This window comes from Aythya fuligula, chromosome 8 (genome assembly GCF_009819795.1).
Source record: "Aythya fuligula isolate bAytFul2 chromosome 8, bAytFul2.pri, whole genome shotgun sequence".
In the NCBI taxonomy this organism is placed as follows: Eukaryota; Metazoa; Chordata; class Aves; order Anseriformes; family Anatidae; genus Aythya; species Aythya fuligula.
The window spans coordinates 12,539,005-12,555,236 of record NC_045566.1 but is presented as its reverse complement, the minus strand read 5'-3'; the positions used below and the strand labels follow the sequence as shown (position 1 = coordinate 12,555,236).

The following is a 16,232-nucleotide window of genomic DNA, read 5'->3' as shown; positions in this document are numbered from 1 at the left end:
TCCGGTCTATAATGAAACTGAGTATAATACATACCACAGCAACCACAATACCACATGCTTGCTTCCTCAGAGATGGAGGCAGAGAGTGCCCAAAGAAATACACTAATAATATCTACAGTGTGTAGATAATACACACTGTGTGAACTTTTGTGCCATTTAAAATGCATTCATAGAGAGATACATTTTCCAGAAATAAACAGATATGTGTTTCAGTTTTTAGGTACTCATTTTCTCCTTACTTTTGCTTTAAAAATGAAGTTGCCTGTATTTTTGCACAGTGAAAAAGAAGGGTGCAGTACACAGGAGGGCAGTTGGCAGAGGGCTATGTGAAATGATTATTTTGTTCTGGCTATAGCCTCAAATGCAGCAGATAGTGAATTGAATTGCTGTTAATTCTTGGTGAATGCCAGTGTCACAAATTTGGTTACAATGCAGATGTGAAATTTAAACTTCTTATCCTGAAGACTAAGGAACACGTATTCCTTTTCTCACTTATTTAATTCTTAGACTTGTATAATTCAGTCAGCTAAGTGAAGTCAATCCTCAATTGCACCGGTGTGGGAGGAGGCTCCATCCTCCAGTTTTCTGATTTGATTTGTCACCAATAGCCATGGGTGAAATGTTTCAATGAGTTCCTTCTAGAAGAGTTACCATAGTGACAGCAGTAATGCAGTACCTATTTTCTTGCTAAAAACAAAAATGTGCCCTCAGCATCACAGTTCTTTGTGGTGCTAGGTGCTGAATTTTTAATGATGGGTACTAATGTCAGTTGAATATACCTCTAATCTGGAATCTGTCACACATGGCCACCACAAATAGTGCTTCATGTTCTGCACACTGCCTCTGAAATCAAATGGATGACCCAGGTACTGCTTAATATGGGAACTAACAGAATCTGACTCTCAGTATGTACAGGTTTTCTACATATTTATATAATGAAATATGCTTACTAATATCCATTAAATATCCAGGTATTAAAGATTGTGTTATTTGATTAGTGATTTTCCTTTCCGTCTTCCTTGAGGTAAAATATTTAGTCAGATATATGCAGGTGTCATCACACTCTCACAGTGAAGTGGCCATGGTGCATCATCTCACTGAGTTAGTAGGATTCTTCATTGGTAAATATTTTCTTAGAGCATTAGAGATGCATAATGCCTAAGGTATGGAAAAAAAAATACTATCTTTAAGTTGATGAATTTTGTTTAATCATTTACTCGTTTATGAGCAACATTTCTTATGAGGTATCAATAAAACTGCTCTGGCTGAAGTCATTCGGAGAAAATCTAGTCTTCTTATTTACAGATCTAAAGTCAGTTTATAGTAATGTCCCAGTGTGATACCATTTTGCTTTTTATTTTCAATTGGAAAATAAATGTGAGATAAATGTGAGGTGTTTTTTTTGTTTGTTTGTTTGTTTTTGTTTTTTGTTTTTGGTATTTTTTTGGTCTTTCCCTGGCTGCCTGCTGAAGGTTCTCCAATGATTTCCTCTGCCATGGGAAATTGCCTCTTATGGGATAGCATAAATGTTTGTATTTTGATCACAGGAGCTGTTACTGAACAGCATATTTTGTAGGCAGATAGTGCGAAGCACATTGGGTAACGCAGGAGCTTCATGCAGAAGGAGAGTGAAGGTGACCTAGTGAAAGGTCAGTTCATACAGATTTTGCGGACTAAGTGGATTGTCTTTCCAACAGATTGTTTCTCAAGTACCTGGAAAGTTGGAAAATCTGTCCTGAGAAATTAGAAATCAAACTTAGTCTCTGTAATCTGTTACTAAACTTAGCATAAGATACTAAACTTAGTGAGCTAGGGCCAAGGATCATTCAGGCCTCTGTCAGCATGCACAAATTCAAAAGAGAATGACAAGGTGTTAGCATACTAGTGAGATTTTGTCTGAAACACAGAGAATGGCACTAGAGAAATCACACGGGCCTGAATATTTGTAAACATCAACATTTGTGAGCCAAGCAGTAATCTAGTCTTCAAATTATGGCTAAATAATTTATGAGAATTTAATCACTCCTTTTCTAGAAAGAGGACAAAGTCTCACTCCCTCTCATTACAAATCCAGGATTTGGACTCAATGATCCTTGTGGGTTCCTTCCAACTCAGGATACTCTATGATTCTAGAAAACACTTGAAAATATATTTCCTTAATACATCGGTAATTTCTGCACAGGTATTGAAATTATTGGTATGCATTTTCTAGGGCTCTGCATTTAACCTGGATTTCCAATGCTGATTTCTGGTCTTGTTAGAATTCTAGGGTCTATTTAATCAGTATATGGTGCCTATGTCTAACACAAGGATAGCAGAAATTAAACATAGGGACTCTTATAAATATTTTCTTGTCCTCTATCTAGTATTAGAAAAGGAAGGAGGGTTGGAAAAAAGGAAGCACAACAGGGATGCCTACATATTGTGCTACTCTAGTTCATTTTGAAACTTAAGGAAACTTGGAAAAGCCTTGGGGTTACTTTAATTCAGAAAACAGGACAGCATAAAGCTGTGCCAAGATCAGGAAGAACATATAACTGTGTTCTGCACTAATTATCTGTACTTAAGAACATTGTAGATGATAAATCTAAAGATAAATAGACAAAAAATATGTTTGTTTGAAGTTTACCCAATAGTTAACAATTATTTAACAATTAGTTCATTTTATGTAAAGAGCTACAACATTTGGAACGAGGTGTGTTAAATTGCCTCTGAGTCATCTGGGAAACAAATCTACACCTCACCATCTGTCCTTACAGGCCATCTCTATCCCTTTTTCTTAAACTATTAGCAAAGGATGGCAAATCTGTTCTCATTTCTGATCCCCTTTGTCAAGTTGCCTTAAATGATGTCTTGTAAAAGCATTTCATAAACTGGCATTATAGAATCTGACTGGATGTAAAGGATATAGCAGAAGCAATTGGAAAAATAACATATACACCATGCAATGAGCAGGGGACTTGTAATTTTGCCCTTTAACAGTTCAAGAATACAGAATATTCTGTTTGTGACTGTTTTATAACATCAGGTTTATAGCTGGGTTTTCTGGCCTTTCTCATACCATGCTGTATCAGTTGTATTATGCAATTAGTAAATTGATACAATCTGCACACTGTGGCTTTAAAATACTAACTGGGCTGTGTTTTACTACCTATTTCTCTTCAGAGTTCCTTATGAGTGGACTGGCAGCTAAATATTTGGTACTGAATAATGCAGGCAGCTTAATTCCAACAACAGCAATATCCCACCTGCGGACACATTTCCTTGGAAGAGTTGCTGATCCCTTTGAGGTAATTGAGTCTACCAGCAGTTTGCCCCTCATACCTTCACAGGACCATCATCCAATTGGCATTTACATTTTGCTTCATCCCACAGGTGGGAATAACAGTTGAAGGACTGCAGGAGGTGTTTGCTAAAGGTTACTCTCCTGACAGGGACTGGGAGACTGACTATGACTTCAGGGAAATCCTGAAAACGGTAAATTATCAGGATAAAGGAAAATCTGTCAGGGACTGGTTTGCCAAATGTTACGAAGAGTCAGACTTTCTTCCTCTTCTCATGCAGCTCTCAGACTGGAAGGCACTCCCGAGCGACAAACCTTTTGCTTCAGGCTACTTGAAGATATTTGGCCAAGAGTTGTTTTTTGGTGGACTTGATAAAAACACCATCCAAAATGCATTGCAGGTATCATTTCAAAAACACCACCAGATAGATAAGCACCAAAAGCTTTAAAACACTATTTCTTCCACACATTTCCTTCTCCTCCCCCCCCCCTTTTTTTAAATTCTCAGTTCAAGAGATTTTTTTGTCTTTAGTGTTAAGGTAAATAAATTCAAACTTTGATCAGGATTAGCTATAATCGTTGCTGGCAGACCTTCCCTTGAGGCACAGTTAATGACACAGATCATGATATTCAAGCTCAGCTTATTTAGACAAGTTGAACTCTGTAATTGCAGGCATGGTATGGACCTGATGAAAAAATCCCTTCAATAAAGAGATTAATCAGTAACCTTCAAAGTGGCATAGGGAGGCAGTGGACCAAGGCTTTACTGTCCTCTGAGATCCGTCATATTGTGCCTACCTGTGTTGGGTTCCCAATGGAGACCAGCTTCTATTACTCTTCTGTCACAAAGGTGGCAGGAAATGGTAAAGTATTTCAATACCTGAGCAACACAAACATGGTTATCAGGTTATGGGGGGATTTTTAACACTTTACTTTCTTTCTAACAGTTCAAGCACAGATTACACCTTCTCCAAGGTCTGATTTCAGATTGACTGAGTTACTGCAAGCCAACATTAGGCTGCGATCCAAAATGAGTCTAAGGTAAATATTTTTCATAAATTGAAAGAATCATATTTCCAAGTGACAGAGGCCACAAAAAAATTCAACAGCTGTTTGCTGTATGTACATAATTTTACCCTCTCGTTCTAACTTTTCAGCATGGCTAAGGATATGACCTTTGTAATTGGGATCAACACAAACATGATCCAGGCAGGGTTGGAAGCACACACCAAAATTAATGCTCATGTACCTGTGAATGTTATTGCCACTGTCCAGATGAAGGAAAAAAGTATCAAAGCTGAAATTCCTCCATGTAAAGAAGAGACTAACCTATTTACTGTAAGGTATGTCATAGCATTTATCTTTCTTTGTAGCCTTGTAGAGTGTTTCCAAATTAAATGGAACATTGGCTTAGGGATCTTGCCTTTGACTAACAGCTTGAGTAACTGGGGTGATCAGTGTAGTTTACTGAATTTAAATGAAAGAACATTTACAAAAGATTTGCTTGAAAATATGTTTTACTTTCTCTGGTCTTGACCTGAAAATTACCATTTCTCAGTTTTTGAGATTCATAAAATATTTGAAACTCAGAAGGCATAAAATTTCTATCCCAATATATATATATATTGGGGTTGAAGACACTAGGTAAAATATAAGCCACCTGGATTCTATCAGTTGTAACAGGTAATCCATACATATTTGCATTTGGTGACTGGAAGTGCAGAGGACTTGGTGTTTCTTGTGTTTTTACCCCTTGTTACCCTGTAGCTGCCATTTGGTTTTCTTGCCTGTTAGGTCTACTTGATTTATTATCAGTGTATGCAATTACAATACACTATGGAAAACTGTTGTAGCCAGATGCCAAACAAATGAAAACAGATGGAAATACAAGTGTGAAGAGAGGGATGAAACAGAACGAGTATGTCCAAGGAATCAAAGCAGTAGACCAAAGCTTAAAAAACCTTCATACACACACACGAAAAAAACAGTGAGAAAGACAAGCTGAAAATTCGTAACAAAGAAAAAAGCATCACTGACAATAGAAATCAGCTATTATACAAGCTGCAGAAATGTTAATAAGTTTCTGCTCTAAGAATACAGCCATAACAAAAGAGCTCAGTTGCTTGATCCATCTGCAATTAGCATTCATGGCTGCTGGCCCAGAGAAGCTATGCAGGTCTCTTCAGTTTAGCCACCACAGAAGCTAATCATTATTCTCCCTTGCTCTTCAATGGTCACAGAACCACCTATTAGGTATTTGACATCACATCCTCCTCCCTGCTATGATTCCTCAGCTCCGTCAATCATGATTGTAATCAGGTTCTCCACACAGAGGAGGGAGAGTTTCAGCAATTCACAGAGAGTCTGTTAGCTGTGTGTAAACTGCTGTGGCACCATGAGTGAATGTTTTGTTCAGTTTCTTCTGAATATCGGGACAGTATACTTCCAAGGTCACCAGGGACAGCGGGCACTTGATCTCACTAATTATCATCAGAAAGGACAAAGCGGATATTAATGAACTTAGTAAGGATGCTGAACTGGAACGAGAATATTGGACATTGTAGAGTTTAGAGCCTCAGGCAGAGAGCTACAAATTTAAGCAGAAAGATCCTTCTGGCAAACCAAAATAAAAAATATTTTCCTCTTTTGACTTAAGGGGAAATCAAATCATCCACAAAAGGGTTAAATGTATTGCCAGAAAATATAAAACAAGTCAGTAACAAACATAGGGGATCATAGACAAGGAGTCCACCAGTTCCAGCCCAAGCCCTCCTCTAGACCCTGCAGTATTCCCATTTATAAAGTGAAGTTGTCAGCTGGAAGTAGCTCCATAATGCCAAGTATATGAGAAAGCTAATACTCACTAGCTAACTTTTAGCACCATCAATTTTTCTCCTAAAAGCATTCCTGTTCACTGTTACAAAACAAATGGTTGGTGGAAATCACACAGAGCAATGAAACTGCAATGAGTACAAGTGAAGGGAAAGCAATAACTAGAGAATGTAACGCTGAACCACATCACTGAGGAGGTCAAAGAACAAACAAAGTAAAATCTTAAAGGTATGAAGAGAAACAACCAGGAATGATATATAGAGAGGAAGGACGTATATACATTCTGTCCAAAGTCTTAGTTTAAGATGGACTTTCTCTTCCTTTTGCATAGCTCCACCAAAAAATAAGGAATTTAATTGAATTCAATATAAAATCAAATATTTCAATATAAAATATAAATTAATATAAAATATTGAATTCGATATTTTAGAAATTTTCTGACACTTCCCCATATTAACTTTAAATGCTCCTTTTAAAGAAATGGTTCTAGAAAACTATTGGTCTTTCAGCTGTTTGTAAGCAGTTTGAAATGTTTTAGTATTAGGCACTTGTCTTGATGGTCAGTGAGTTACTATCTATAGTAGTACCTTGAAGCTGGTCAGGATGTAAAATTATTCTAGTTTTCATCTCCCACACCCAAACACAGGACGTAAACAGTCTTCAACAGTGTTTAGTTCAGTTACATCCTACATACTGTACAGGTTATAACCAGTCACAGCTGTGGGATGTATATAAATATCCAGGAGTGGAAAAGAAATTCAGGTGAACGATTAAAAAAAAAAATTAAAGCCCAAAAACTTTGGTGATAGAGAGATTGTATTCCCAAGACAAATAAGTACACTAAGGACTCAACTTTCTTTACAGCAAAAATCAGAGCACAATTAATCATACCATGAAGAGAATATATAGCATATATTTCAATTCAATTCTGTCAAAGTTAAATTTAATTAAGAATAATAGTTATTTTTAAGGCTCTTTTAGCATAATTATTTGGTATATTACAGATGGCTGTTTAAGAATACTTTTAAACAAAATTTACAGGAAGAAGTAAAAATCAAATAAATTTAAGGAAAAATTAGAGCCCTGTGATTAAAGTATAAATATGAAGAGCTGCCAAAGAATACACTTTGCAAATATATCACATATTCATAATGACAGGCTACTGAAGTATATACATAATCTTGAATAGAGCTCTTACCATGGGGCTTTTTTGCTTGTTTTAACTGTAGGATAAGCAGAAATTGCTTCATATTTATAAGATTGAATTACAAAATTACAACACTGTACACAACATGTATACAACATATAATGGAAAATGCAGAAGACCCAGTGTACGTAGTGCATGAGCTCACCATGCTGCATGTTTGGGGATAGAGGAGAGAAATGACTTGCAGTCCAAGCCTCTGTTTTTGTAACACCTTTGCTCCAAGGTCAGAAGGATGATGTGCAGGAAAGACAAACATTTTCATTTCACCGCAGCAGAAAGAGAGTTAAAGATCTGGTTGGAAAATTGCCTCTTGATACTTATTTCTTTGGATATGATGTCATGCTGTGCTTTAAAACCTGGAGAAATAGTTTTTCAGTGATTTTTGTTGTTGTTTTTGTTTTAAACAGACATTGAGATCTTCTGTCCCCATGTGTAACGCCACACTCCCTGAAATATCAGTGGCCTAACACAGCTGAATTGCTGTCTCTTACCCCTGCAGTGAATTTGGCTTATACTATAGCACAGCTTCTTCTCTCATCCAAAAAAAAAAATACACTAATACATATTGGAAACTCTCCCTTTTATTTTTTTCTCCCTTGTGTTGGGATCAGAGAGAACAGATTCTTTCATACCATAGCTTTAGGCCTTCTTTGTGACTGTTTTTCTTGTTAAAGCACCAGAGCTGGCTCCTGTAGCCTATTTTTACTGTGCCGTGTGATTCTGCAGACATTGACATGTGTCACCTGTGATGCAGCTACATTTGTTGGCTCTCTGTGCTCAACAGGGAGGAATCGATCCTCTACTTTCATTAGGTGGCAGAAGTAGACTATTGGCATAAAAAATGCCTAAAAAAATAAAAATGGGAAAGAAACCCCAGGGCTTTCTGCTTGGAGACCCAGACTGCAGTTCAGTGGTCATTTGAATTATTGAATGGGATTAAAATAAAAGCCATTTCCCTTTTTGTCCCTTCACCCAGATGAGCCATCTGAAATGCAAGTTGATTTGTATTGTCTTTTATCCTCTCAGCTTGTTAGGGAGAATATTTTATTTCAGATTCCATTCTTCAATGTTCTCCTCTCACCCAGCGTGGAGCGTTGCTGTCATGTCCTTATCTAAAAAAAGAGAGAGATGGAAAAGAAAACAAAGCCCACAGGTGACACACGTTTTATTGAGGTGTTCCACATGAAGTGCAATTGTGTGCTTTACAGTGCACGCAGCACAGTAGGAGCCTGCAAGAGGAAGAGAGCACTATCAAATGAATACAAATTCATCTTTCAAATAGGTTAGATTGGAATTGCTCAGGCTAGTACAGTGTGGACCATATTAAAATAGAGACCATTTTGCAGATCATCTTTCCATTTACTGTCACAAAGGCCACCGCCATTGATGGACCACAAAAGCCCCAGGGCAGGCAGATCAACTTCATATGTGAGAAACAGTATGTGGGGAATTCTGAGCTGGATGTTAGCTATGATAAATGGCTAATAAGGTAGAGCTAGGACAATTTTATTAGCTGAAGGAAATAGGTTTTCACCTGTCAAAAATGTTTAGTATTCAAGATGTTTCTGTGACCCGAAACAAAACTCATGGTTGTCACAGCACTGTGAAGAATGTAGGTTATGGAGCCAGGACATCAGGATATCTAGCCATGAGAGTCTCAGTCTTATGCTACTTGTCCTGAATCCTTACTAATACTCTTAGACCCCACAACATTGTAACCAATGTATTGAACACATTTACCTAAGTACACTCTTCACCTTCCAACACATCCTCTCTGTGATGTCTTTCCAAGCCACAGGTCTGTACCAGTGCAGTTATATCAAGCTGGAGACACTTAATTTGACAAGTTGAGGTTAAAAATGTTAAACAGGAAATAATATTCAGTAGCTCCTCAGTCCCTCACATTATTTTTTGAAGTTATGACAGTATTTTTCCAACTATAATATTAAAGGAAGTGAGAAACAAGTTTAGCAGTGAATACACAGAAGTTTAAAATTTTAAAAGGAAAAAAAACTCAAAATAGGAGTCTCAAAAATTTAATAGCATAGTCCACAGCCCAGCTTCTAAGTGGGTTGTTCTTTAAACCATTAGGTATAGGGAGATCCCACCAAGTACAGTTTTTTTAAACTCAACACTTCATTGCAAAAGCCTAGCTGTGAGATATCTGGCCCAAGATTGGTCCATGTCTTTATTCACTCTTAGCCATTCTTGAAAATACAACTAGCAGGAAAGATGCTCTAAATACCTGTAAAGCAATTTGCCAGGTAAGATACTTGTTGCTGAGTATGTGCTATAAGGCATTTTTCAGTATTTTTCTTCAGCAGTGCTTTATCAATACAGGTTCCCTTTAATGTTTATTCTGCAGGTCTAAGACATTTGCTGTTACACGAAATATTGAAGATTTGGCTGCTAGTAAGATGACTCCAGTTCTTCAACCTGAAGCAGTGCCTGACATAATGAAGATGTCCTTCGATTCAGATTCTGCATCAGGCGAGACTGATAACATCAGGGTAACTGTAGTTATATGTATATATAGCTATAGATATGTGTAGTGTCTATTCTTCTTTTTTTTTTCTTTCTTTTTTTTTGGGGGGGGGCTTTTAATCAGTGGGAGACCATTTCTTTTCTCCATAGGAAAATGTACGACTCACCTCTGACCAAAGCTACTTTGCACAGAATAAGTCAGGTTCAATCTAATAACACACATAGCCCTATGGAAGCATTATTTTAAAATCTGGAGTGTGATCACAACAGACATGTGACACAAAAGAACATTTGCTTTGGTAATTAATTTTACACTGCCATCTACAGGATAGGCCCACAATCTTTAAAATGCTTTACAACCATCATGCAATCATTACATTCCTTGGACAGCCACAAATATTTCGTGAGATGCTTCAGTGATCAATTTGCAGAGCCAAATTTAACACCTATAGGCACCCTGATTCAAGGATGGATGGCAGTTTGTGTGTCAAGCGAAAGGACTTCCTGAGCTGCAACTTTCCATAAAAGCCACTACAGGCTTTCTATGATGGGCAGCATCGTGAAGGCATCACCATGACAATTCATGCAACAAAATACTGACAAAGGTGAGGAATACATTGTCCTCTTCAGGTTTCATTGTCATCCTGCAACTCTGAAGGTTTTTCAGATAAGAGATGAAAAGAGGGTGAGTACAGCACTTTCATATGGAAAAGTCAATAGGTAAATGTACCATCAGCTGGAGCAGTTTCCAATATCCTGGAACAATCAAAGATCTTTGTGCCTACGTGCTCTTCCTGAAAATTTATCACTCTGTTGTTATTCTTGAATGAGCAGCAACTGAAAAAATGACACTGGTTAGAGCATTTCCCAGTATCATTATCATTCCCTTTGGAAAGAAAGGATCAGTATTAAAATTCCTTTTTTTTTTTTTCTGCGTGGTTCATGCAAGTTTGGAATTTTGTGAGACATGATAAACTGAGTAAAAAAATAATTTCAAACTCTGCATTATGTATGAAAAGAAAACTCATGGTTACGTGTTTTTTTGCTATTTGCTTCACTGCTCCAGAAAATTATAGCTTTCATCTCATGGATTTGGTTCTAATTTTAATTAATTTTCATTCACTCTTCTGCAAACATCATTTATTACATGTAAATTACATATCTTTGAGTGGAAATTTAGAACATTTTATAGGCTTTGGCCATCTAGGAAATCTCTGTGATCTAGTTAATATATTATATGTAAATTATATATTAATATATGTCTGGTTAATATATTCTCACATTCATGTCAGATCTCAAGTGAGACAGAATTTGTGTGGACATAGATGAAGGTTTTGTAGTTTGACCCAATAATAAAGCAAAAGAAAGAACTCTAGTCGGCATGTTCAGATTGGTCAAGAATCTTTTTACACAGTTTAATACTCTGTGAAAACAAAATGAAGAAATTAGAATTATCTTGTGACATAATTTTCCACTCTTACAGCCTGAATCTCCTTTTACTCTAGATAGTCTAATCAAGGCATTCAGTTGATACCTTTGTCCAACTGAAAACCAAGTTGTTCTATATCACAGCCTAGCAATCTCAAATAAATTGGATAATTCTTTCTGCATAATATACGCATCTATTACTGAAACAGGACTTTTAGCATACAAGTATTTCTTGTAATGTTGTCCAGTTTAACTTGATGTGTGCATTATATAATAGGACAGACAGTCTGTAGAAGATGTTTCATCAGGAAATTCCTTCTCCTTTGGACACTCTTCTTCCCGGAAGGAGCGATTTGTTCAGTCTGTATGCTCCAATGCAAGTACATTTGGGCTTCAAGTGTGTATTGAGAGGAAGAGCGTACATGCAGCATTTATCAAAAATGTGCCTCTTTACTACTTAGTTGGAGAACATGCCCTTAGAATGAGCTTCAAGCCAGGTAAATACAATTGTGCACAAAAAGAAAGTGGTGGGTGGGTGGGTGGATGGGTGGGGATGTGTGCATATATTTATTTATTTATTTATTTATGTGTATATATATATATTTATGTATATATATAGTATCTTATCTATATAGTGGCCTGGACAACCATTTCCCAGCTTTCCCAGCAGGTGGCCATGTGGCGCAATACCTCTCTGTATGGCCAGCATCAAGCAGAGTTGATCTGTACCTGCAGAGCGTGTCTGATGCATCCTGAATCATTAGATTTGGGATGTAAGCAAAGAGCAATTGGACATGGGCAGCAGATCTGATGCAGAGTCCTGTAGCTACATTTTAAAAACCCAGACTCTTAAAGGGAATTATGGATTAACCTTGTCAGGATCTAGTTCTTAATGTCTTAATCCATGATCATAAAAAGCAAAAGCACAGCAGGCCACTGAATCTAGGTCTCCTAAGTATCAGGCCTAACCATTGGGCCTTTCTTTGCAAATCAAGAGTAAACCTCAGTTCCTTTCTAGTGCCTGATTCACTCACCCATAGTGTTATCTGGTTAAGCAATCCAATTCACAATTCACTTGACATAAATCTTAAAAAGATCGTTCTGTTTATGGACGTGAAAAGAACCTATTATTATGCTAACATTGTAAAATTCGCTTGTTGCCAGTTATTTAGCTATTTAGCTATTACTGAAATATTTTTTAAAAGTTACTCAACACACACACACAAATATATATATATATATATGGTGAAGAATGTCTGGATAAATCATAGCAAAATTTGGTTTATTTTATTATTCAGTTGCTACTACTAACAGTGATACTAATTGTTGTGTGATTTCAGTTTACACAGAGACACCTATTGAAAAAATACAAGTCTCAATTCAAGCTGGGCACCAAGCTCCTGCAAAAATGATACGTTTAGTAACATTTGACGATCCAGAGACACAAGCATCTTCCAGCAAAGAGGCAGTCAAAAGAGTGAAGAAAATCCTTGATGAAACTGTTGATGACCAGGTACTGCTGTAAAAATCCACTTCTAGATTTATGGGAAGCAATACACAAAGCTTGGTTATTTATACTTACTTTGCCTATTTATATTTACTTTAACCTCATTAATTTAGATGGTAAACAAAAGTTGGAAAATAAAGACAGGCTTTTGGGTACACAATTCTTTCTGCAGGTCTTTTGATTAAATTAATATCTTTTGGCATAGATGTGGTGAAGGGTTGGTTTTGTAATTTTCTCTGAAGATCTCTTGCATGGTTATGTAAGACCCCAAATAGACATTGTGTGTCCAGAAGGTAGTCTGTACCACCCAGCTACTGCAACGTAGCAAAGAGGTGTGACACTGACCTATACAACTTGTTCTGAGATAGTAATGATAGTGCTATAGCTATGACTAACATAGAGTTACAAGTAATTATATGACCAAGTTTCTACACATTTATTATTACACAAGGGTAGTGTTCTATTTATGTGTGTTTTTAACACGTCATTATGTATTAGCCTCATTGTGGTGTATTGCAAGAATCCTATCTCAGGTACACATCTTGTCTTCTAAGGCAGCAGAGAGGTTCATAGCCCTCTATATCTGATTTTACGTAAAGCCTTCTGTAGGGACACAGAAACAAAATAAATATATATGTATACCTTTTTTTTTTTTCTATTGGTGTTGACTAGGGAATAAGAAAATCCAGAAGCTCCTCATCCAGTGCCAGCAGCACCAGTGGAAGTGCTGAAAGTACAAAGAGCAGCCCATCCAGCAGCAACTCTGACAACAGAGCATCACAAGGAGGGACCCAGATAAATCTGAAAGCAAGACAGTATAAAGCCAAAGAAAAGAAATTCTACCCCTTTGGGGACAGCAGCAGCAGTAGCAGCAGCAGCAGCAGCAGTAGCAGCAGCAGCAGCAGCAGTAGCAGCAGCAGTAGCAGAAGCAGCAGCAGCAGTAGCAAAGACAGTAGTAGCAGCAGTAGCAAGAGCAGTAGTAGCAACAGCAGCAAGGGGAGCAGCAGCAGTAGCAGCAAAGCGTCTGGTATAAGGCATCAGGCTAAGAAGCAGTCCAAGACCACATCATTTCCACATGCCAGTGCTGCTGAAGGAGAAAGAAGTGTCCGTGAGCAGAAACAGAAAACGCAGAGTAGCAGCAGCAGCAGAAGCTCCAGCACTGGTACCACCAGCAGCAGTGAAAGCACTGGTGTTTCCTATCATCACAGCAAATATGACAGACAAGGTGAAACGAAACATGACAAGTCCCAATTTAACAGTCACAGTAGTTACGACTTATCTACCGAATGGGTAAAATTTTCTATTACTTTGACTTCTACTAGGAGGTGATCCTCACTGAGCTATATGTAATAATTTATTTTGGAATTTTCCAGGAAAGTCACCTGCCAAAAGTATACCGGCTCCGCTTCAGGTCTGCTCACAACCATTGGGTATGTACCTTATTCAATCACACATTCCCATGGTGGCCATAATTGATACGATCAAGCATAGTACTGAAGCACTTTATTTGGTTCATTTTACTTGTTCATTCCATATTGTCCAATAATATCATTGACAAAATAAGTAGGTTTATTAACAAAATACCAACTATTGCCCTACATCCTTCTATTGCAGCACTAACAGCCCTCAGTTTTTCAGTCAGGATACCTTTGGGCTAGATTCATTACAGTACAGCCAAGACAGCTAACAGAGACCATGGGATAATTATAAAGTGGTAGGACCTTGCAATAGGAATGACTGGTTCCACAGTTTTTAAGCAATCACAGCAGAAAGGCAAAATCATTGTGTATGTGGATGGAATCAGAAAGCAGGTTCAGTATGTATTATGGCACAGAGGTATTTTAAGTCTGTGTTAGAAGGATGATAATGTGGCTTTTGTAAGTGTTACCTGCTTATGAAAAAGAAAATGATTTACGTTTTTTTTAATTAAATGGTAATCTCTTTTTATTTCTTTAAAAAAAAAAAAAAAAAAAACACACACGTTTGAACACTTGTTAAGTGTCAGTTTTATTTTGCCTGGCATTAGATCTAGACAATGTGATGTTGCAATTTGCAATCAGTGTCTACATGGCCTTCCTATAAGCTGAAAGGTACAGGTACCTCAGATCCACATCCCTACCCAACGTACTTCATGTTTGCTTTATAATAGTAAAAGTCACACGCTAGCTATGTCTGAATTGTCTTTACAGGGAGGTTGAGAGCTCTGATTTTGATGTCTGAAATATAAAACTAGAGACCAAACCATACCTTATTAACCTACTTTTGCTTCATAGCATCCAGAACAGAAGAGATCCAGCAGCTCATCATCAGCCTCCTCGGAGTCAGGAAGCAGCCACAGCAACAGCAGCAACAGCAGTGACAGCAGCAACAGGAGAAGTCACACAGGTGGCACCAGCAGCAGCAGCAGCAGCAGCCACCACCACGGGGTAACAGCTGGGCACAGCTCAAGAAGAAGCCACATGAGCAGAGGAGTCAGCATTCACCATAACCATGATTCCAGCCTGACTCACGAGGTAGTATCTTTACTGTACAGTCAAGCTTTGCTAACTGCTGATCAGAAGCTATAGACGTGGTTGCACTCTAATGAGCTGAAGTAGGCAGGACCAGGAAGTAGTCAAGTTTGTAAATTGAAAGTGCACTGAGATTTCTTTTCCTTTGTAAACATTTTTTCCAAATTCCTTTCGTCTTGGGGTTTTGATTACATTTTCTTTAATTTCTAAAGCCATTAGCTCTATGTGAAAACCTGGATTTGGAAATGATAAAAAAAAAAATAAAGGGAGTGAGATTATAAAGGGGAAATATATTTTTTCTACCTAAGCAAAAATGCAAATTAGGAGGAAGTAAATAAGTATAACTTAAAGCTTCTGTTTTAAACCTCCTAATTATTTTCAGATGTAGACTAGAGGGCATGAGTGCATGCTGAGAATAACTAAAATCAGAATACCCATGATCATTACTGATTGAGAAATATAAAGTCCTATTAAGCACTGTTCATCTTTATTTTTAGTATACAGTCAGTATTCTGTAATTGTATTAAGGAAATGTATCTACTTATCATAACAGCACAAGTAGCCTTGCAAATGCTGGCAATGTATCTGGGAACTCTGCTACTACAAAGGATTTCAGAATAATCAACTTGTTTGAAGGAACTGTTGTATAGTAAAATAGATTGTGAATGTGTATAACACTATGAAGATACCTAGCATACAGTAGGCAGCTATTTAGAGTATTGCAATAATGTGCAAAATCTTAAGTATAAAAAGATAATTTGGAAGATCTTGGATTCTTTATCAAAGCAAACACTTCTTTGTAAATTCCTGGTGTTAATGAAATCATTAAGACTGAAACCAAAATTATTCTTAAGTATTGAGGATATTGACAGACGCACCATGAACTAAATGAATGATGAGGAATGCTTTCTGCTACCAGCATACATAAATTGGACTGCAGGCTCTCTAGTGAATACAGTGAAATACTTAAGCACAGATGGT

General features: G+C 37.3%; 1 protein-coding gene across 1 annotated transcript in view; it reads left to right on the top strand.

Moving 5' to 3' along the window:
• LOC116492195 (vitellogenin-1-like) overlaps window positions 1–16,232 on the top strand; it is a 42,478-nt gene that overhangs the window by 16,620 nt on the left and 9,626 nt on the right. Inside the window, exons 14-25 of the mRNA XM_032192751.1 lie at window positions 3,166–3,290; window positions 3,376–3,477; window positions 3,565–3,684; window positions 3,957–4,146; window positions 4,231–4,324; window positions 4,441–4,626; window positions 9,688–9,832; window positions 11,512–11,731; window positions 12,575–12,747; window positions 13,414–14,031; window positions 14,115–14,171; window positions 15,015–15,254. Coding sequence (XP_032048642.1) covers window positions 3,166–3,290; window positions 3,376–3,477; window positions 3,565–3,684; window positions 3,957–4,146; window positions 4,231–4,324; window positions 4,441–4,626; window positions 9,688–9,832; window positions 11,512–11,731; window positions 12,575–12,747; window positions 13,414–14,031; window positions 14,115–14,171; window positions 15,015–15,254 — 2,270 coding nt within the window. The remainder of the gene's footprint in view (window positions 1–3,165; window positions 3,291–3,375; window positions 3,478–3,564; window positions 3,685–3,956; window positions 4,147–4,230; window positions 4,325–4,440; window positions 4,627–9,687; window positions 9,833–11,511; window positions 11,732–12,574; window positions 12,748–13,413; window positions 14,032–14,114; window positions 14,172–15,014; window positions 15,255–16,232) is intronic.